The sequence below is a fragment of the Schistocerca gregaria genome, chromosome 8, assembly GCF_023897955.1.
Source record: "Schistocerca gregaria isolate iqSchGreg1 chromosome 8, iqSchGreg1.2, whole genome shotgun sequence".
Classification (NCBI taxonomy): domain Eukaryota; kingdom Metazoa; phylum Arthropoda; class Insecta; order Orthoptera; family Acrididae; genus Schistocerca; species Schistocerca gregaria.
Window position 1 is genome coordinate 254,292,509 of NC_064927.1, and position 18,528 is coordinate 254,311,036.

Genomic DNA, 18,528 nt, shown 5'->3' on the forward strand with positions numbered 1-18,528 from the left:
TTAGTATTACCTTGTTACGACTCAGGTCTGTCAGTGGTCTCTCAAACTCTTCACGTAGTATCGTATCTCCCATTTCATCTTCATCTACATCCTCTTCCATTTCCATAATATTGGCCACAAGTACATCGCCCTAGTATAGACCCTCTATATACTCCTTCCACCTTTCTGCTTTCCCTTCTTTGCTTAGAACTGGGTTTCCATCTGAGCTCTTGATATTCATACAAGTGATTCTCTTTTCTCCAAAGGTCTCTCTAATTTTTCCTGTAGGCAGTATCTATCTTACCCCTAGTGAGATAAATCTTAACATCCTTGCATTTGTCCTCTAGCTATCCCTTAGCCATTTTGCACTTCCTGTCAATCTCATTTTTGAGACGTTTGTATTCCTTTTTGGCTGCTTCATTTACTGCATTTTTATATTTTCTCCTTTCATCAATTAAATTCAATATTTCTTCTGTTACCCAAGGATTTCTACTAACCCCTACTTGATCCTCTGCTGCCTTCACTACTTCATCCCCCAGAGATACCCATCCTTATTCTACTGTATTTCTTTCCCCCATTCCTGTCAATTGTTCCCTTATGCTCTCCCTGAAACTTTGCAAAAGCTCTGGTTTAGTCAATTTATCCAGGTCCCATCTTCTTAAATTCCCACCTTTTTGCAGTTTCTTCAGTTTGAATCTACAGTTCATAACCAATAGATTGTGGTCAGAGTCCACATCTGCCCCTGGAAATGTCTTATAATTTAAAACCTGGTTCCTACATCTCTCTCTTACCATTATATAATCTATCTGAAACCTGACAGTATCTCCAGGCTTCTTCCATGTATACAACCTTCTTTTATGATTCTTGAACCAAGTGTTAGCTATGATTATGTTATGCTCTGTGCAGAATTCTACCAGACGGCTTCCTCTTTCATTTCTTACCCCCAATCCATATTCACCTGCTGTGTTTCCCTCTCTCCCTTTTCCTACTCTCGAAATCCAATCACCCATGACTATTAAACTTTCGTCGCCCTTCACTACCTGAACAATTTCTTTTATCTCATCATACATTTCATCAATTTCTTCATCATCTGCAGAGCTAGTTGGCATATAAACTTGTACTGGTGTAGTAGGCATGGGCTTCATGTCTATATTGGCCACAATTATGCATTCACTATGCTGTTTGTCGTAGCTTACCCGCATTCCTATTTTTCTATACATTATTAAACCTACTCCTGCATTACCCCTATTTGGTTTTGTATTTATAACCCTGTATTCATCTGACCAAAAGTCTTGTTCCTCCTGCCACCGAACTTCACTAATTCCCACTATATCTAACTTTAACCTATCCATTTCTCTTTTTAAATTTTCTAACCTACCTGTCCAATTGAGGGATCAGACATTCCACGCTCCAATCCACAGAACACCAGGTTTCTTTCTGCTGATAATGACATCTCTCGTCTTGTCCCCACCCGGAGATCCAAATGGGGGACTATTTTACCCAAGAAGACGCCATCATCATTTAACCATACAGTAAAGCTGCATGCCCTCGGGAAAAGTTACGGCTGTAGTTTCCCCTTGCTTTCAGCTGTTTGCAGTACCAGCACAGTAAAGCTGCATGCCCTCGGGAAAAGTTACGGCTGTAGTTTCCCCTTGCTTTCAGCTGTTTGCAGTACCAGCACAGCAAGGCAGTTTTGGTTAGTGTTACAAGGCCAGATCAGTCAATTATCCAGACTGTTTCCCCTGCAACTACTGAAAAGGCTGCTGCCCCTCTTCAGGAACCTCACATTTGCTTTTGAAACAACTATACGGTTTTGTTATTATGGTCTCCTAAGAGGACACCAATCTCCCAGACATGGTAGGCTTTAAGAATCTCCGAACTATTCATATAATTTCCCGGCTTTGTGTGTGCATCAAAATAACAGTTTCTTTGTTAAATGCGTCGTTATTGACGTACCCAGTGCATTAGTGCAGCACTACTGCCACTTAAAGTCGCCTTTCTCTGATTATATTGCTGCACTTGATGTACCTGGCAGAAGTAGATGAGACGAACACGTCATCGAGAAACTGTATGAGTAATTTAGATATTCTTTAGTGTTTCATTTCTAAAACAATGGCAACCATGACTGGGACACTGTCATGAAACCTGTACACACTAATTTTCCCAAAGCATCAAGACACCTAATATGTATATACATGGTCATTCTGTTCACACACAGGGCAATTGGGACTGAATGACTGCCATATCATCCTCAGCCAATGGCGTCATATAGATGCAGTATGGAGGAGTGTGGACCAGTACACCTCTGTTCTAGCTGTCATAAGTTAAGCAGACATGTTGCCAGTACGTCTCGTTTAAATAGCTTCTCATTTGGTATCATGAGGCTGTGGGCATTCTGTTGGATTGTCCTTCCACCAGGCAAAAGGTTTTGGTAGTAACAGGAATCAAACCCAACTCCCCCTCATGACAGTCAGGCAACAGACATTTCTTTAGTGGAAATTAATGTGTAGAGTGCCAACTCTTCCCCCTTTATAATTGCTTGAAATGGGGACATATTCAAGGAGGAGTCTGAATGTCTACAGAGGAATGGAAACCCATTATTCCTCATGAACTGAAACCAGAGAAGGTAATGATATTAGAAGCTGCAGTCTGGAGCGAAGTCGATGTTCCAGCTCATCCCAAAGGTGTTTCATTGGGCGAAGGCAGGGACTCTATGCAGGCCAGTCCATTTCAGGAATGTTATTGTCCACGGACCATTGCCTCATAGATGCTCCTTTATGACATGATCATTATCATGCTGATATGATCATCATCTCTGAACTGCTACTCTAACAATATGGTAAAATATTTTCATATCCTTCCACTTGTAGCATTCTCATAAGTGCAATAAGGGGACGACTTCTAACCATGAGAAGTGCCCCCTACTTTAACATCACCTCTTCCACACTTCACTGTTGCCACCACTACACGTAATGGCAAGTAACATTCATTAGTCATTCACCAAACCCAGACCGTTCCATTATTTTGCCATATGGCGTATAGTGATTCATCAGTCACAATCAGTCATTTCAGTCAACTGAACCAGTGGTTACAAGCCATCCATGGTCTAACATCTTTCTTGTGTGCTCGTCGCTTAGCATTGACTGTAGAATTGGGTGGCTTATAGGGAATTGCTGGTAGTGCTTTGAAACTCATGAGCGATTCCTTGTGCTGATTTCATGTGATTTTTTTACAACCATGCACAATGCTCGACGGTCCCTGCCCACCACTTCGTGAGTTTTGTCTGGACTTACTTTAGCTATGGTTAGATGGATCAATTACTCAGGTGTTCGAAGTCAGTGAGCTCTCCTGACTGACCCAGTCTGCTGTTGCTGATTGTCTACTGGCAACACAATACTCTTCAGGGTGGTCCATTGGTCGTGACCGAGCCAAATATCTCATGAAATAAGTGTCAAATGAAAAAACTACAAAGAACGAAACTTGTCTAGCTTGAAGGGGGAAACCAGTTGCCGTTATGGTTGGCCCTCTAGATGGCGCTGCCATAGGTCAAACGGATATCAACTGCGTTTTTGTAAAAATAGGAACCCCCATTTTTTTATTTTATATACGTGTAGTATGTAAAGAAATATGAATGTTTTAGTTGGACCACTTTTTTCGCTTTGTGATAGATGGCACTGTAATAGTCACAAACATATGGTTCACAATTTTGGAGGAACAGTTGATAACAGATAGGTTTTTTAAATTAAAATACGGAACATAGGTACGTTTGAACATTTTATTTCAGCTGGAAGATTAGTGCACGAAATTTCTGGATCGTGTCACATTGTGTAAATATCAAGGAGTAATAGACAGTATCTTGAAAAAAAGGTTGTAATATGAACACCAAAAAAAGTAAAAGAAAAGCACTGGCACGTAGTACATGTAAGTCAGACGAGGCTGAGTGAATTATATTAGGAAATAAGAAACTGAAAGTAGCAGATGAGATGTGGTGTTTGGGCAACAAAATAACCGATTGTGGTAGAAGTAGAGAGAATATAAAATGCAGATTGGTAACAGCAGGAAAAACATTTCTGAAAAAAGAAGAAAGTTTTTAGCATCGAATATAAATTTCTATATTAAGATATCAGTTCTGAGGATAAGGTGCACTGTAGTGTATGAAAGTGAAAGGTGGACTATAAACAGATCAAACAAGAAGAGAACAGAAGCTTTTGAAATGAGTTGCTATGGAATAATGTCGAAAACGGGGTGGGTGGAGAAGTATTGAAATGAATTGGGGGAAAATTACAACTTGACTAAAAGATGGGATCAGTTGATAGAATATGTCCAGAGGCACCATAAAATCGTCAGTCTGGTAATGGGAGAAGTGTAGATGGCAAAAATTGTGGAGAGAAACCAAGGTTTGAATACAGTAAGCAGATTCCACTGAATATAGGATCAGGCACTGGAGCCATTAACAAGTAAGAATGTCAGTTGACAGCAACTAATTCAGATACGGTTCTAGGATTGTAATAATCAGTAAATTCCATATGAAAGCGTAATATATATGCTCATGGAACTTCAGTGGAAATAATAAGTCGATAATACTGGTGCAAAGTACTTGTACTCTCCACCATACAGCCTTCACTTGCTTGTGGAGAATATAAACAGATGAGAAAATATTTTGCGTTTTTTTAAATTGTAGTAAGGATACTTTCAGTGTGGTGTATGAATGTCTATGTACGAGTTTAGCCCGTTCTTCTGCAAGAGCCGAGACCAAAGAGAGTAGGGACGTTGCATGCTGGGATCTAGAGTGAAATGGACGTCCTAACTAATTGTAAAGTTGATCCATTGGGTTGAGGTTGTGACTCTGGACAAGCCAGTCCATTACAAGAATATTATTGTTTTCTACAAAGTACACCTCACAGATGCTGCTCATGACGTGGTGCACTGTCATCCTGAAACAAGTAATCATCACTGAGTTGCTCCCCTACTGCATGCTGAACACAGTACTGTAAATGTATTCATATCATTCAGCATTTAGCGTTTTCTTAAGCTCAAGAAGGAGACCACATCATGACAAAGAAACACACTGGTACCATAACACCATTTCCTCTGCACTTCATTGGTGGCACTATAAATGACAGAAAGTGAAGTTCTCCAGTCATTCGCAAAACCCAAACACTTCCACCAGGTTGCCATAGGGTATAGCATGAATCATTTATCTACTACCATTGTTAATGAAATGTGACACAATACATGTTACCTCCAGAAGCAATAATGAGATATATAAACCTGGGATGTTTCTAAATGTAAAAATGAGGTTACATTTTACATCTCTGTCGAAATGAAACACCAAAACTGGCCCATCATGCATTCGTACTGCAGTCATTCCCACAAGTCAGCTTTGTCTCAACATCACAGACTTATCACCACTGGCTTGAGTTCATTGCATACAGATGGGACTGGTTTTTGTATGTCAATGAAAACCAAATATACAGGTAGGTTTCAGTGGCTTGCTCTCAACATTTACCTTGAAACTAGAAATATAAAATTTATAACCTGTATTATTATTTGTCTTATGTGAGGGAAACATCTGTGTGGACAACTATAGAAAACAAACAAGGAAAAAAGTAGAGGACATTCTCCAAGTAACTTGCCCTATGCGAAGAAGGAATACTATGCTGACAGTACCTCTCACCACCGTTGAAGACAATGTCAGAGCCGTTCAGCACCTGTTATACAGCCCTACATTCAGCACTTCGGTCAATAGTTCGTCTTTCAAGGTGAAACTCCACGAGCACACTGCACATACATCGAGAACGCCTGTCTCCTGGATGAAGGAATCAACCAAACAAAACGGCTTGCGTTATCTGTTGACTGAGCCAACTGAATTTTACAATGCGTCCCCAGGTAATCACTAAAACCGGAAAAACTGTCTTTGCTGGCGATTTCTCGTTGATTGGGGATATAGTCCAATAGTCTATGTAATAACGACGGCCTTGAAGTTGAACTATGGGCAGAGTGCCAGCAACTTAAATACATTAATGACCCATTATCTGTATGCCCTGTCTTGTGATATTAAGTTTTCAATGTGCGTAATTTTGCTTAAGATTAAATCACTGACTTATCCTCATACATTGTGGGTAGTAGGTACCTGCTACACAGTAGAAGCTTCAGTACATTCGTTGGCTAATAAATGTAATTTTTCAGTAGCTTTAAGTTTTCTTTGTAAAAAATAATGAGCTTTCTTCGCCCCTACCACCTATTCCATAAAAGTAGTTTAATCCCTCCCACCGCCTTTTATCGATCAGATCTTGAGCATGCTTTTGAACTGCAGCGTAGTTTCTCTACAAGTTTCTCCCTTAATTTATGACACTCAAATTTCTGCCGAATGCAGAAAACATTCCATATGCATGCAGTAATCACATTTGTTGTTGCAGGTGTCACTGCACACAGGGATACTATGGTATGCACTGCACCCAGAGGAGTAACGACTGCGGGACAGCATCTGCATTCGAACTGTGCGGACATGGCCATTGCCAGTCCCGAGTGGGTGGCGGCTATGACTGCCTCTGCCACCAGGTAAGGTGACGCTTGAATGTCTGTAACTATAGGCAGAGACCATTTGGTTTACCTGTACAGCACATGCAGACCTGGTTCAAGATCATACAGGGCCCTTAGCACTGACGAACTGCAGGACCAGTATTCAGCAGTATGGTGGCCTGCTTATACTTCATTACACATATTACATTATTTCCATACAATATGTGAAGGCAACTTAAGTATTGCATCATGGCTGGTCCTGGATCAATGGGCCCGTCGTTCTCTTTACGATAACAAACTGGCCACTTGGCCTGAGAGCCTTATGTAAACAAACCATGCACTTGTGCCCTTACATTTATGTAAGCGTAATTTACGATCCAATTGTTACAATTTATTACCCAATACATTGCCATGTACCCTCCCCTCCCCAACCCCTCTTGGCCAATTGTGAGATGTGCAAATGGCAAATAGTTATCCTGTTAGCGGAACTACCGTAATTACTGTAATTTCTGATCCAAAATGGTCATCAAAGATTTTCCCTCACTACCAGTCCCAGTTGTGCCTTACTATCACCACTCATCTGAGTGTGGTACCCACCATGAGACGGACTTGGCATTCGTGTTCATTACATCATTAGGTCAATATGAAATATCAGTAGCAGCAGTATAGATCAACCAATGTCCCCACACAGAAAAAGGAGAAATTGATTATCACATTCGAAGGTAAATGTTTTTAATTCATTGCCCATTATTATTCGTTACGTGCTGTAACACTCAGCATATGCTCTTGCACATCACTGGTTTTGTTATGATGAGTGACTGTGGGTAAGTAAATGGCTGTATGTGCAATAACATCAGCTGCCCTCATATGTCTGTCTGTTTTGGTACGCATAGCTCATGATGTCCTCTCTGCTCTCCCCCCTCCCGAGCTGTTCCACGGCACAATGTGTCAGCATGTCAAGCATTGCTGGCAAACGGTGCATACAGAGGGGTGGGGCATCCATGTACTGTGCTATTGAAGTAGTATTCAAGTACAGATTAAACGCATTTAAGATTGTATAAGAATTTATTTATCACTTTGAATCATATCACATAGCACATATCAACCAATAGAAGAATTTGCGCAAATCTGATGATATTCAAGAGCCATAGAGTAAATATTTTTCCCTACTTAATATTCTTCAGATCAATAAGTATCTTGTACTACACGCTTTCTAAAGTAGCTTATATTCTTCCACATGGTTCGAGATCTCTTGTTACTCATCGGAATTGGTTCAGTTCATAAGTGATGATAAATTTTAATGTTATGCAAGCTGCAGCAGTTTTTCACGCATCTCATTGTTTATGATGTCATATATTATGAACTATGTATTGTACAATGATATAATTGTGCTGCTACATTCAGTATGGAAGTGAAACATGGACGATAACTAGTTTGGACAAGAAGAGAATAGAAGCTTTCGAAATGTGGTGCTACAGAAGAATACTGAAGATAAGGTGGATAGATCACGTAACTAATGAGGAGGTATTGAATAGGATTGGGGAGAAGAGAAGTTTGTGGCACAACTTGACTAGAAGAAGGGATCGGTTGGTAGGACATGTTTTGAGGCATCAAGGGATCACAAATTTAGCATTGGAGGGCAGCGTGGAGGGTAAAAATCGTAGAGGGAGACCGAGAGATGAGTACACTAAGCAGATTCAGAAGGATGTAGGTTGCAGTAGGTACTGGGAGATGAAGCAGCTTGCACAGGATAGAGTAGCATGGAGAGCTGCATCAAACCAGTCTCAGGACTGAAGACAACAACAACAACATTCAGTAGTATATGTGAAGACTGGCTGTGAAAGTGTCGCAAATATAGCTAATAGCAAAGAAATAATAAACTAAAACATTGGGCTGTTGTATTGCTTAAATAGCAAAAATGTACTCAGCAATAACCTTTCTTCCTTTCATTGTTTTGTGGGGGCTTTAAGCAACAAAAAATTCCTTAAAGGCTTGAAATTATGTATAAATTTTGTTACAAGCAACTAAGTACTCTCATTCTCAAATCTGAATAGTGTGCTTAGTAGCTGTACATTATGCAATGTGAGCATTATGTGACAGATAGTGTAGAAGTTTGGATTAAAGATTGTATTGATTGCTTTGAGTTGTATCTCGTTACACATATCAACCAATAAAAGCATTTTAATAAATATGATAAAATTCGAAAGTCAAAGATATCTTTATCAAAGAGTAAATATTTTCCCCCAATTGCATAACAGTCTTCAAGTTAATATGTATATTTTGTTGTATACTTTCTAAAGGATCCTATGTTCTTCCTTGGGGTTCAAGCTCTCTCATTACTAAATTTCTAAATTTCATCAATATTGGTTCAGCAGGTTAGTAATAATAAATCTCAATGTCATGCAAGATGCAGCAGTTGTTCATACATCTTAGTGTTTATGATATTATATATCCTGGACTATGTGGTATACAAAGCTATTGTATTGCAGTACATTCAGTGATATATGTAAACACTGTCTGCAATATGTGTTGTGAGTACAGTTAGTAGTAAATTAAGTAATTTCAGAAATGTCAACGCAGTCATATGTATCATTATCCAAAATGATCGTATTTCTTTTTTAATAGCTTCATTCCAACTTTGAGCACTGGTACTTTCCAAGCCTTCATTGACTGCAATGGGTTCACTGTTGAAAGTTTGGGCAGCATAATTTCATACTCTAGAGATCTTTTTGGTTTTGTTATATGCATAGAACACCTCAAATTGACTTCCTCCATTGAATCTTCTTCCTCACTTTCATCCTCAGGTAGCATATCAGTTTGCTCTTTGTCTTTATCTTCCTCTGTTTCAGTTTCCCTCTCTTTTTCAGCACTAACACACCTTATATTTGGTTGGATTACTGTATTATTATGACTATTTTCCTTTACTTTATATTTAGAATCCTCTAAAAATGCCACATATCTATTACTAATTACCTTCTTATTCACAGGATTAGTAGTATATTTCTAATATTTTACACCCCATTTGCCTCTTAATGTTTTTGGAATCTGAGCCATGGCTTCACGTCCAAAGACTTTTAAATGTCTTAGGTGCTGTTTCTTTCCAGTCCACACTTCAAAAGGTGTTTTGTTCCTCACATCTTTGTTAGGTGATCTGTCAGTTAAATGCACAGCATTTCTACATCTACATCTACATTCATACTCCGCAAGCCACCCAACGGTGTATGGCGGAGGGCACTTTATGTGCCACTGTCATTACCTCCTTTTTCTGTTCCAGTCGCGTATGGTTCGCGGGAAGAACGACTGCCTGAAAGCCTCCGTGCGCGCTCGAATCTCTCTAATTTTACATTCGTGATCTCCACGGGAGGTATAAGTAGGGGGAAGCAGTATATTCGATACCTCATCCAGAAATCCACGCTCTCGAAACCTGGCGAGCAAGCTACACCGCGATGCAGAGCGCCACTTGAGTTTGCTAAACATCTCCGTAACGCTATCACAGTTACCAAATAACCCTGTGACAAAACGCGCTGCTATTCTTTGGATCTTCTCTATCTCCTCCGTCAACCCGATCTGGTACGGATCCCACACTGATGAGCAATACTCAAGTATAGGTCAAACGAGTGTTTTGTAAGCCACCTCCTTTGTTGATGGACTACATTTTCTAAGGACTCTCCCAATAAATCTCAACCTGGTACCTGCCTTACCAACAATTAATTTTATATGATCATTCCATTTCAAATCGTTCCGCACACATACTCCCAGATATTTAACAGAAGTGAATTTGACACAGCCTCTGCTCAAAAACACTCCGCATTGCTCAGCACATCTCTTGCCTTTTCTGGAATTGAATGGGTGAGTTGAAAAAGGTACACATTCCAAAAACAAACTTTCAGCAAATAAAAAAGCTGTTTTCTGAGAAAACTAGTATTTATACAGAAAATTTTACTATTGTCAATGTGCACAATTAAGTGTAGCAAACACACTGCACATCTTCCGAATTTGTGGATTATGCTCAAAAGGTTTCAGACATAAGCAAGTAAAATTATTCAATCTTTGTAAAAAGGCAAAAAAAATAGATTTCAAAACTGTTGTCTATATATATTTACAAAAAATAATGTTTTCCGCCCCCTCCCCCCCCCCCCCATGAACCATGGACCTTGCAGTTGGTGGGGAGGCTTGTGTGCCTCAGAGATGCAGATGGCCGTACCATAGGTGCAACCACAACAGAGGGTCATCTGTTGAGAGGCCAGTCAAACATGTGGTTCCTGAAGAGGGGCAGCAGCCTTTTCAGTAGTTGCAGGGGCAACAGTCTGGATGATTGACTGGTCTGCCTTGTAACACTAACCAAAACGGCCTTGCTGTGCTGGTAGTGTGAATGGCTGAAAGCAAGGGGAAACTACAGCTGCAATTTTTCCAGAGGGCATGCAGCTTTACTGTATGGTTAAATGATGATGGCATCCTCTTGGGTAAACTATTCTGGAGGTACAATAGTCCCCCATTTGGTTCTCTGGGTGGGGACTAATCAAGAGGACATCGTTATCAGGAGAAAGAAAACTAGCGTTCTATGGATTGGAGCATGGAATATCAGATGCTTTAATCGGGCAGGTAGGTTAGAAAATTTAAAAAGGGAAATGGATAGGTTAAAGTTTGATATAGTGGGAATTAGTGAAGTTCAGTGGCAGGAGGAATGAGACTTTTGGTCAGGGTTATAAATACAAAATCAAATAGGGGTAATGCAGGAGTAGGTTTAATAATGAATATAAAAATAGGAGTGTGGGTAAGCTATTACAAACAGCATAGTGAACACATTATTGTGGCCAAGATAGACACAAAGCCCATGCCTACTACAGTAGTACAAGTTTGTATGCCAACAAGCTGTGCAGATGATGAAGAAATTGATGAAATGTATGATGAGATAAAAGAAACTATTCAGGTAGTGAAGGGAGAAGAAAAGTTAATAGTCATGGGTGACTGGAATTCGAGAGTAGGAAAAGGGAGAGAAGGAAACATAGTAGGTGAATATGAATTGGGAGTAAGAAATAAAAGAGGGAGCCACATAGTAAAATTTTGCACAGAGCATAACTTAATCAGTTCAAGAATCATACAAGAAGGTTGTATACATGGAGGAATCCTGGAGATACTAGAAGGTATCAGATAGATTATTTATTGGTAAGACAGAGATTTAGGAACCAGGTTTTAAATTGTAAGACATTTCCAGGGGCAGATGTGGACTGTAGATTATAGCTGAAGAAACTGCAAAAAGGTGGGAATTTCAGGAGATAAACTGAAAGAACCAGAGGTTGTACAGAGTTTCAGGGAGAGCATAAGGAAACAATTGACAGGAATGGGGGAAAGAAATACAATAGAAGAAGAATGGGTAGCTTTGAGGGATGAAAAAGTGAAGGCAGCACAGGATCAAGTAGGTAAAAAGACGAGGGCTAGCAGAAATCCTTGGGTAACACAAGAGATACTGAATTCAATTGGTGAAAGGAGAAAATACAAAAATGCAGTAAATTGCTAAGCAGGGATAGCTAGAGGACAAATGTAAGGATTTAGAGGCTTATCTCACTAGGGGTAAGATAGATACTGCCTACAGGAAAAATTAAAGAGACCTTTGGAAAAAAGAGAATCACTTGTATGAATATCAAGAGCTCAGATGGAAACCCAGTTCTAAGCAAAGAAGGGAAAGCAGAATGGTGGAAGGAGTATATACAGTGTCTATACAAGGACGATGTACTTGAGGACAGTATTATGGAAATGGAAGAGAATGTAGATGAAGAGGAAATGGCAGACACGATACTGCGTGAAGAGTTTGACAGAGGACTGAAAGACCTGAGGCAAAACAAGGCCCCCAGAGTAGACAACATTCCATTAGAACTACTGACGGCGCTGGAGAGACAGTCCTGTCGAAACTCTACCATCTGGCGAGCAAGATGTATGAGACAGGCGAAATACGCTCAGACTTCAAGAAGAATATAATAATTCCAATCCCAAGGAAAGCAGGTGTTGACAGATGTGAACATTATCGAACTATCAGTTTAATTATTCACTAACGCAAGTTCTTTACAGACGAATGGAAAAACTGGTAGAAGCCGACCTCGGGGAAGATTAGTTTGGATTCCATAGTAATGCTGGAACACGTGAGCCAATACTGACCTTACGACTTATCTTAGAAGAAAGATTAAGGAAAGGCAGACCTACGTTTCTGGTATTTGTAGACTTAGAGAAAGTTTTTGACAATGTTGACTGGAATACTCTCTTTCAAATTCTAAAGGTGGTAGGTGTAAAATACAGCGAGCGAAAGGCTATTTACAATTTGCACAGAAACCAGATGACAGTTATTAGAGTCGAGAGACATGGAAGGAAGCAGTGGTTTGGAAGGGAGTGAGACAGGGTTGTAGCCTCTTCCCGATGCTATTCAAACTGTATATTGAGCAAGCAGTAAAGGAAACAAAAGAAAAGTTTGGAGTACATATTAAAATCCAAGAAGAAGAATTAAAAACTTTGAGGTTCGCCAATGACATTCTAATTCTGTCAGAGACAGCAAAGGACTTGCAAGAGCAGTTGAACGAAATGGACAGTGTCTCTAAACCGGGTATAAGATGAACATCAACAAAAGCAAAACGAGGATAATGGAATATAGTCGAATTAAGTCAGGTGATAAATTATGAATAATCCGCCTCGATTGCGAAAATTCCCGGTGTTTACCCAGGTTTCAACGTGGATAACCACGCCTTTTTCAGAACAAAATAAGAAACAGCTTGCCTAAATGGGCATAGTCAATTTCTAAAATGAACACCCACAACGGCAGGTCCCCATAAAATTTATTAACATTACACGGTACATCCGTACCAAGTCAATAACACTACTTAACTGTGTGTGCTGCCTCACCCCAGCCAACGTGCGATGGGTCACATGCTCTCCACTGCACTAAGGCCTCGCCGGCTGTTCCCCTGAGCGACTGTCGACAATCTCTGCGCATGCGCGCGGCTAAGAAACGCTCTTCTTATGCATAGAAACGGGATACAACAGTTAACATGAATCGGGGCCTAAGTAACTACAAAAAGTTGTCGCCCAAATAGTAAGTGATACAAGCATTGATGCGGAAATTACGACATATCAATTCTCGACCAACATTGCGCACAGGTCGTGCATCAGCCACTAACTAATATGGAGGCACTAAAATTAGGTAAAAATTACAACTAAGATACAGAAATGGTTATGCATGAGGACATAGTAAAGTGCAACCGGTTCCAAACCATACTACATGAGGGAACCATTAAGTTGTAACTCACAGAGCAAACGGTCTGCAAAACTTGACACCTTAACGGATAATGGTGTGGGGGCGGAGAGGGGGGGGGGGGGCGGTGGAAAGAAAATCTCAAATGTTGTTAACGGATAAAACCACACAATTTCTGTTAACAGAAACCATCACTGTCGCTACATCGCCGAAATGCTAAGTGGCTGAGCAGGCCGTAATCAAAAAACATAAAAGATTTAGGACATATCTTGGCTCCACGATCTTATAAATATAGAAGCCAATGAAGATACAATACGTCTTAAAAGCGCGCAGCGATATGAACTTACGATGACCGAAAGGCGTTCATCTTGGCTAACCAAACCTTCAACTCACAGAAAGGGAAAGGTGCCAAAAAAGAGAGGGGGAGGGGCATCGTTATCATCCGTTAACAATCAACAACCTGTGCATGCATCAGCCAACTTCCACGTCATGTGGTTTAATGAAAAGAATTAAGTAAGGGACCGAAACCTTCAAAGAAATTTCTGTTTTTTAATTGTAGCTGATCGTTGAGGACATCGTCTTTGGCATACTGCAGGTGTTTAAAAATCTGCATTTCCTCTAAGATGTCCAATTTTAAGCCCTTAACTTCAGCATTAAGCAACTCTATATTAGACGGAGGACTTGGCGCATGAGCCATTTGTATAAGGTGTTCTGCGTAAGTGGAACCCCTCGTGCCATCACCGCTTCTGGTGGGGATGTGCTCTTTATATCTAGTCATGAGAGCTCGGCCTGTTTGACCGATATAAAATTTCGGACAGTCACCGCAAGTAACTTTATACACACCAGACTGAGAAAGTTTGTCACTTGTGATCTGCAACGAGTGGATTAAATTCTTGTGCAGATTGTTGTTGGTAGAAAAGGCTACCCTAAAGTTATAGGCTCTAAGCAAACGCCCTAATTTGTAACTTACATTACCTACAAAAGGGATAGATACTATTGCCATCGGTTTGTCATTTACTAAATCCCCTAATGTGGAAGCCGTACCATTATTTTTATTTATTTTCTTGTTGTACAAACGTCTTACCAATTGTGAACTATAACTATTATTTCTAGCGATAGCTTCCAGTGTGACCAATTCGGTCTCTAACGCCTCCAGTGACAGAGGGATAGCTGTAGCTCGATGTATATTCGAATGGAAGAAGGCCATCTTATGGGCATGCGGGTGCGCCGAATCTGCAGAAATGATGTTATCAGAGTATGTGTCTTTCCGGTATATATTAAACTCAATATGGCTATCCACCACCGTCAACGTGAGATCCAAATAGTTCAAGGACCTCGTCAAGGATTCCCTCTCAAGTGTAAACCTGATGTTATCATGAAACTCACTAAAGATAGAAAAAATACGGTCTACATCATTCTGAGTACCGTTAATGACAAATAAAATGTCGTCAACGTACCTTGTATAAAATTTTATTTTACTCAAAATCTCTCTACCACTGGCAAAGAAATCTAACTCTAAGGAATTCAAGAAAATTTCAGATAAAATCTCAGCAAGGGGGCTTCCCATGGCCAATCCAAACGGTTGCGAATACATTCTATCATTAAAGGTAAAATAATTATATTTCAGGACAATCCTTAGCAACATCATTAGCTCATCAATTTCATCATGCGATAGTGTTTTATAATATCATAAATTACCCTCTAATATCTGGAGAGTCTGGTCCACTGGTACGTTCGTGTACAGACTTGTTATATCAAATGAGACTAGTTTAGATTCCTCAGAACAGGTTACATTACCCAAAAGCGTGGCTAATTCAATAGAATTTTTGACTGTATAGTTTTTTCTAAAAAGAAAATTATCTTTAATTTTATTATGTAAGCATTTAGCCAGTTTATGATAGGCGCTCCCTGTGCTGTCGACAATAGGGCGAATTGGGTGATTTAATTTATGGACCTTGAACTGGCTTCTGAAACAAGGGGGTTTAGGGTTCATGTTGATGAGTCCCTTTTTTCGAAATTCTCCTATTAAAGTTTTAGTATTATGAAGTCCGATTCTAATTTCTTTTTTAAGCGTAGCGGTAGGGTCTTTGTCGAGTATAATTACCCGTTCTCATTGAAAAAGGCTTCCGTTTTTCCTATATATTCTTTCTTTGTAGATACAACTATAGAGTTCCCCTTATCAGATTTAGTAATAAGAGCATCCTTCTGTATTAGATTTTGGTTTATGTTTTTTAAAACCTTACCAGTGTTACCTTTTTGACTGTTATTTGAAACTTTACTCATAATTTTACAAGCTTCGTAAGCCAAACGTGTTTGTTTATTTTTAGGCGTTTCAGCATATTCTAAACCGAGTTTCAATTCCACTATAACATGTTCGATAGCCTTCGGTTTTAATGCTCCTGATTCAATATTGAATTTCAATCCTTTCGCGAGAAGAGCCTTCTCATGAGCAGAGAATGTGATGTCTGTTTTATTAATGACCCGTTAGAAAAATTTAGGTTCGGTTATAGCGGTAGTATCAGTCGATTTATTGTTATTATGCTTCCTAATTAAGCTCGCTAGCTTCTTATCATGTCTGTAGGCAATCTCTTCTTTGCGTAGTGACAGCCATTCGTTCGCCATTAACCAAAAACTGTCTATTTGGAAATTATAGTGCTTGGCACAAAACTTTGAAATTTCTAAATATATCATATAAGACATTTCATTCAGATAATCCTTCTTGGCATAAAGGTCAGTAGTGTTATTGACTTGGTACGGATGTACCGTGTAATGTTAATAAATTTTATGGGGACCTGCCGTTGTGGGTGTTCATTTTAGAAATTGACTATGCCCATTTAGGTAAGCTGTTTTTTATTTTGTTCTGAAGAAGGTGTGGTTATCCACGTTGAAACCTGGGTAAACACCTTGAATTTTCGCAATCGAGGCGGATTATTCATAATTTATTTAGATAATTACGATTGCTGACGCGCTGCAATGCTGAAAGTTCTTAAGTCAGGTGATGCTAAGGGAAGTAGATTAGGAAGTGAGACACTTAAAGTAGTAAATGAGCTTTGCTATTTGGGGAGCAAAATACTGATGATGCTCGAAGTAGAGAGGATATAAAATGTAGACTGGTAATGGCAAGGAAATCGTTTCTGAAGAGGAGAAATTTGTTAACATCGAGTATAGATTTAAGTGTCAGGAAGTCGTTTCTGAAAGTATTTGTATGGAGTGTAGTCATGTGTGAAAGTGAAACATGGACGATAAATAGTTTTGACAAGAAGAGAATAGAAGCTTTCGAAATGTGGTGCTACAGAAGAATACTGAAGATTAGATGGGTAGATCGCATAACTAATGAGGAGGTATTGAACAGAATTGGTGAGTAGAGGAGTTTGTGGCACAACTTGACAAGAATAAGGGACCGCTTGGTAGTACATGTTCTGAGGCATCAGGGAATACAAATTTAGCATTGGAGCGCAGAGTGGAAGGTAAAAATCGTAGAGGGAGACCAAGAGATGAATGCACTAAGCACATTCAGAAGGATGTAGGTTGCAGTAAGTACTGGGAGATGAAGAAGCGTGCACAGGATGGAGTAACATGGAGAGCTGCATGAAACCAGTCTCAGGACTGAAGACCAAAACAACAACAATGTTTTCCGATTAAACATTTTTCATTGTTGGACTTTTCATGGTAGACAGTCCCCAATCTTCTTATTCTAGTCGATCAGCACCTGGAAAAAAGTCTTGTTTTAATAACATTATAAAAAATTGTATTTTTTTATTTTTACTATCATTTTTAGTTTTATTTAGTAGTATGCTATACAGAGCCACAAATGTTACTTTCAAAAAATATTTTTATTACTCTTGCCTTGTAGGTGGATCACTTAGTCATCATCATCTTCATTAATGTCTCTTGTATCTCTGGTTGGCCAAGAGAGTCTTTCATTAAGAAAGGTCGATGCTCATCTGGGAAATAGTGTTTAACTTTCTGGAGATCCTGCAGTTTCTCTTTCTTTATGGGAACCTTTCCCATATGATATGCCTTGGTGTCGGGACTTTCAAAAGTGGCTGTTTTCTTCAGCTTGAATGTCCATTTAACGGGATTGTCAATATAGGTGGATGTTTCAACAAACCCTTTTGCATCACTTTTGAAGATGAAGTGTATGTATGTGCTTATTTTGAAAGTAACTGCTCTGCTTTCTACACTTCTAGGCTGCTTCACAAATTACTGTGGCCACCAGTTCTTGAATTCCAAAAATAAATCACAATGCATAGTAGTCACTTCGAAAGTAGGCTGTGTTTTCTTCACACTACCAATCGTTGAGTTGTACTGTTCAGATGAGTAGACATGATCATGTTGCCGGACTTCACGCTTCACTGTGCCAAACATACGATCATGTGGCATAAAGCTATGCCCTCTAATGTGGTAATACTGATGTATAATCTTGAATCAACCGTTCATGATCAAGGAGTACAAAAGTCTGCGCAGAGCACGATTTCTATTTTGGATTCCACATGCATCGTTAAATACATGGAGGTACTGCACTTCTTTGGGAATGTGATGTATGATAAAAACCAAAACCATTAAACATACATTATTTGGTCCTTTGTTTCCCTCACCTCCTGGGTAGGTATTAAAATAGGCCTTGTCATTTTTTGTGTCATAAACACTGAAGACATAGAACCATAGTTTCCTAAGGTAAAATACCTCTTGTACAGGCAGCAGTGCTAGTGGCAGGTTTTTCGTATAATCGAAAGCAATTCCCATGACATCAGGCCTGGATGTTGTTAGTTCTTTTATTTCCTGCATCT

General features: G+C 39.6%; 1 protein-coding gene across 1 annotated transcript in view; it reads left to right on the forward strand.

Annotated features, from left to right (window-relative positions):
• LOC126285431 (cubilin-like) overlaps positions 1-18,528 on the forward strand; it is a 1,398,426-nt gene that overhangs the window by 206,955 nt on the left and 1,172,943 nt on the right. Inside the window, exon 8 of the mRNA XM_049984811.1 lies at positions 6,399-6,540. Within this exon, the coding sequence (XP_049840768.1) occupies positions 6,399-6,540 (142 nt within the window). The remainder of the gene's footprint in view (positions 1-6,398; positions 6,541-18,528) is intronic.